We start from the raw sequence: 4,638 nt of genomic DNA, 5'->3' as shown, positions 1-4,638 counted from the left end.
ATTTTTTAGTCAAATTTTTTCTCATGGTCATATACGTTATAGTTATTTAAGACATCCTGCAAAAGTTTAAGAAATTTGGAAAAGTTTAACACACCGAAAATTATGTTCAAACAGTGTGTTGCACGCGTGACTATTTTATTTTATACGCATGTAAAATAGACAGTTTGAACATTGTTTTCTATATTGTAAATTATTTCGAATTTTTTAAAATTTTGTAAGATATCTTAAATAGCTATAACGTACATAAATATGAAAAAAAAAATTAGACTAAAAAATTTTTCTGGATGCCGAAACAAGTTAAGGGTGCATTAGTACATCCCTTTTAAGGGAGTGCATTATAGAAGCATACAAGCTGTATAGGAAAATGTGAATATTTATATTAATGGAAAATTCTACAATGCACCCCCTTAAAATGGATATATTGATGCACCCCTATCTTTTTTAGCATCCGAAATAATTTTTTAGTCAAATTTTTTCTCATGGTCATTTACGTTATAGTTATTTAAGACATCCTGCAAAATCTTAAGAAATTTGGAAAAGTTTAACATGCCAAAAATTATGTTCAAACAGTGTGTTGCACGCGTGACTATTTTATTTTATACGCGTGTAAAATAGACTGTTTGAACATTGTTTTCTATATTGTAAATTATTCCGAATTTTTCAAAATTTTGTAGGATATCTTAAATAGACATAACGTACATGAATATGAAAAAAAAATTAGACTAAAATTTTCTTCTAGATGCCGAAACAAACTAAAGGTGCATCAATATATCCATTTTAAGGGGGTACATTGTAGAATCACCCTATATTAATTCAGACCACAATATTTATGTAAATAGATTATTTTTAACGTGCTTGTAAATTTTTCTTAAATTTTAGAGTCATTTAAGAAAAAAAAAAAAAAAAGCAAGTAACAATAAAATTCTATATCAATACAACAAGTAACTAACATGTTGTCTTATCTATTATGTATTTTTTAAAATAATAAATCATTGTATTTAATATTATGTAGTCATAAACAAATCACTACAAGTTGATTAATTCTGGCCATTACTATACAAGAACCTATATATATAGACAGTAAGACAGATAATAGTTAAGTGTGGGTGTGTGGTGTGGTGTGATATGTGGGTGGAACTCGGTCACGGACGGGATGACTAGCAGTGGGTCCAGGCAGTACTACTGAGGAAAATCCTTTCCGTGACCGACCGCCTCTCGTGCTCGGCTAACAAATGACGACAAAATATATACCGCTGTCTTCAAACCCATGACACTCTGTTGTATTAATCCTTAATCGATTCCCCCAATCCTGGCAGAAAGCAAGACTCCATTATGGTCCACATTATCATTACCCCAAATTGGCCATTAATTATCACTATTATGTCACAAGCTAATTACATTCCAAAGATCTAAGTCTAATGTGATCAATACTAACAAACAGCCGAAAAGGGTATTACCGTCATTCTACTCTAAAACACTAATAACTTTCTCGATTTATATTTTGTATAAAGGACTTCTTATCTACCTCCAATCCTCATGCACATTATTATCGTATAGATAACACACTCAAAATTAACGTTATCTCGTCACCATGAACAGCATGACAATATCCACTTTCTTCTTCTTCTTCTACTTCTTATCTTCTCATTTCATCTCCTCCTACAGTGCTTCTGATCCATGTGCCTGTCAGTCAAACAGCTTATTAGATCTCTCTGTCATACCCATCTACAGCAAATGCTCTCCTTTCACCACCGCAAAGGCTGACTCCTTAGTCAACACAGTCATCAACATGGCCTCAAAAGACCCGCAACGCCTTCAGTATTTGTCCACCCTTGCGGCCCAAAAGACCACCTCAGCCCCAATCGCTTCGGGCCAGCAGGCACTCCACATTGGTAACTACATAGTACGGGCAAAGATAGGCACCCCGGGGCAGCTCCTCTTCATGGTTCTCGATACCAGTAACGACGCAGCTTGGGCCCCATGTTCGGGCTGCACTGGCTGCTCATCAACAACTTTCTCTCCAAACTCATCTTCCACTTTTAGCCTATTAGATTGCTCTGTTGCTCAATGTACTCAGGTCCGTGGACTTTCTTGTCCGGTTACTGGTACATCCCCTTCCCCTTGTGTTTTTAACCAATCCTACGGTGGAGATTCCTCCTTCTCGGCCTCATTGTCCCATGATTCTTTGCGGTTAGCCAAAGATGTTATTCCCAATTTCGCTTTCGGATGCGTCAACTCCGTCTCTGGTGGGTCCGTTCCGCCACAAGGCTTGTTGGGCCTAGGTCGTGGGCCAATGTCATTGCTCTCTCAGTCCGGTTCACTCTACTCCGGAGTATTCTCCTACTGCTTGCCCAGCTTCAAATCCTATTACTTCTCTGGGTCGCTCAAACTCGGCCCAATGGGCCAGCCCAAGAACATCCGGACCACCCCATTACTCAAAAACCCTCATCGACCATCCCTTTACTATGTCAACCTTACAGGAGTTAGCGTGGGACGGGTCCTGGTCAACATAGCCCCAGAATACCTAGCATTTAACCCGCAAACCGGATCCGGAACCGTAATAGACTCGGGTACGGTTATAACCCGGTTCGTGGAACCAGTTTACGCGGCGATAAGGGAGGAGTTTAGGAAACAAGTGAAGGGACCGTTCTCAACGCTAGGAGCGTTCGACACGTGTTTTGAAGTGAATAGAGAAGAGCTGGCACCGTTCATAACGCTTCACTTTACTGGGATGGACCTGAAGCTGCCACTGGAGAACAGCTTGATACACAGCAGCGCCGGGACGGTGGCATGCCTGGCGATGGCGGCGGGACCGACGAACGTGAACTCTGTGCTGAACGTGATCGCTAATTTGCAGCAGCAGAATCTGAGGATATTGTTTGATGTGGCCAATTCTCGTTTGGGCATTGCCCGTGAGCTTTGTAATTAAGTAACTTACAAGTAGGTAATGAGAATGAATGATCCGTACGTACGTAGTCCTTTTTCTTTACTAAATTAATAAATTCTGTCGTAAGATGGATATATGATATTGGATTATGTATGTATAATGTATTAATTTGATTTTAATTACGTACCCAACAAATATTCGATGATCTTTGTCGCGATATTTTGATCTTGATGAATGTTTACTTTGACTGTGGGCCGATAGAGCTTAACAGCAAACAGGGGCGGAGGGGACACATGCCCCCCTCAACTTTTAATAAAGTAATTTTTGTATAATTTTTTTTTTATATATTTTTATATTTGACCCCATAAAATAAGATTTTTTTTATTTTTACCATCATATATTTTTATTTTTATTTTTATTTTTGTAAAATTATATGTTCTTTTTATTTTACATATATTCATATTTATTCTATAAAAAAAAAATCATTTTTATTACCATATATTTATTTATGTCCCAAAAAATTTATATTTTTCTTTTTTATAAAATATATATTTTTTCATTAACAGGCCATTTTTGGATAAAAGAAATTCTTTTGCCCCCCTAACATTTACTGCTGGCTCCGCCACGTGACGACAAATAAATTTGTCTTATTTGTTACCGCCATCCTATGTGGTTATCTGGACAAATATTATGTGGTTGAACCTACCACGATAAATTGAGTAAATTGAGGTAAAACTCCTAAAAGTTTTACTTTGCTAGCAATTAACTCCTAAACATACTTTTTGATAGTAAAACACTTGAACTCGTGTTCTGTTAGCTATTTGGTACTTTAATCAAATTTATACTGTTAAATGATGGGTTGGATTTACATGTGAACACAATATATATGTGGCATAGTTTTATTAGTACATGTAATTATATTATTTAAAAAAAAAAAAAAAACTAAATCATTTAAACAAAACCAAAAATTATTAAATAAATATAAAAGAAAAAGAAATAAAACTAAAAATACATTAATTTTGTAAACATATAACCTAGACCATCATTTACCCCCGTTTCTCTCTCTTTAACCATTAACTATTCTCGAGACGCTGACCTCTGCAACCCCAGACGACGATCGTTTGCCGACCTGCAAGCACCTTCCTCCTTCTCCATCTCTCGCAATCAGCTTCAGATCCTAAATCGACAGGCCACTTTGAGTTCAGATCCTAAACCTAGAGATTCGAAACAACCAGCCACTGTGCCTTCAGATCTACGATGGAACCAAGAGGTCCCACAACCACCAACGATCTCTCCTCCGACTGTTTTGATCTATCCATCTTCTTCTTTTTCATTTTTTCTTTTCTTCAATTTTATGTAAATTTTTTAATTTAATTTTTGATTTTTTGAATTATTTTTAATATGATTTATTTATTTTAAAATATTATTTATTTAAAATAATGTAACTACGTGTGCTAATAAAATTATGCCACGTATCACTACAATAAATAACAGTTTCAGGCGTGACAATATCAGGAACGATAAAATTATTCCTGATATTGATGGTATTAGGCACAAATTATCAATGTCGTTCTAGATAGAATATATTTTATTTTAAAAATAATTAAATGATTATCTAGAATGAATATACTCTCATCTGGGGCAAAATTGTCGTTCTTGATTTTTTTATTTTAGAAATTTTACCATTTGAAGAGAGTGGAATTTTTCCCTCCCTAACATCTGGCACAATTCATTCGTTCCAAATACTGTCT

At 35.8% G+C, this 4,638-nt stretch overlaps 1 protein-coding gene across 1 annotated transcript; it reads left to right on the top strand.

The window, feature by feature from the left end:
• Positions 1–1,012: 1,012 nt before the first annotated feature.
• LOC115717750 (aspartyl protease AED3) lies at positions 1,013–3,082 on the top strand. The gene has a single exon (XM_030646730.2). The coding sequence runs from the start codon at positions 1,592–1,594 to the stop codon at positions 2,927–2,929; it is 1,338 nt and encodes a 445-aa protein (XP_030502590.2). The 5' UTR covers positions 1,013–1,591; the 3' UTR covers positions 2,930–3,082.
• The last annotated feature ends 1,556 nt before the right edge of the window (positions 3,083–4,638 follow it).

This window comes from Cannabis sativa, chromosome X, assembly GCF_029168945.1.
Source record: "Cannabis sativa cultivar Pink pepper isolate KNU-18-1 chromosome X, ASM2916894v1, whole genome shotgun sequence".
Taxonomy (NCBI): Eukaryota; Viridiplantae; Streptophyta; class Magnoliopsida; order Rosales; family Cannabaceae; genus Cannabis; species Cannabis sativa.
Note: the sequence above shows the minus strand (reverse complement) of the source record. Positions and strands in the feature narration are given on the sequence as shown.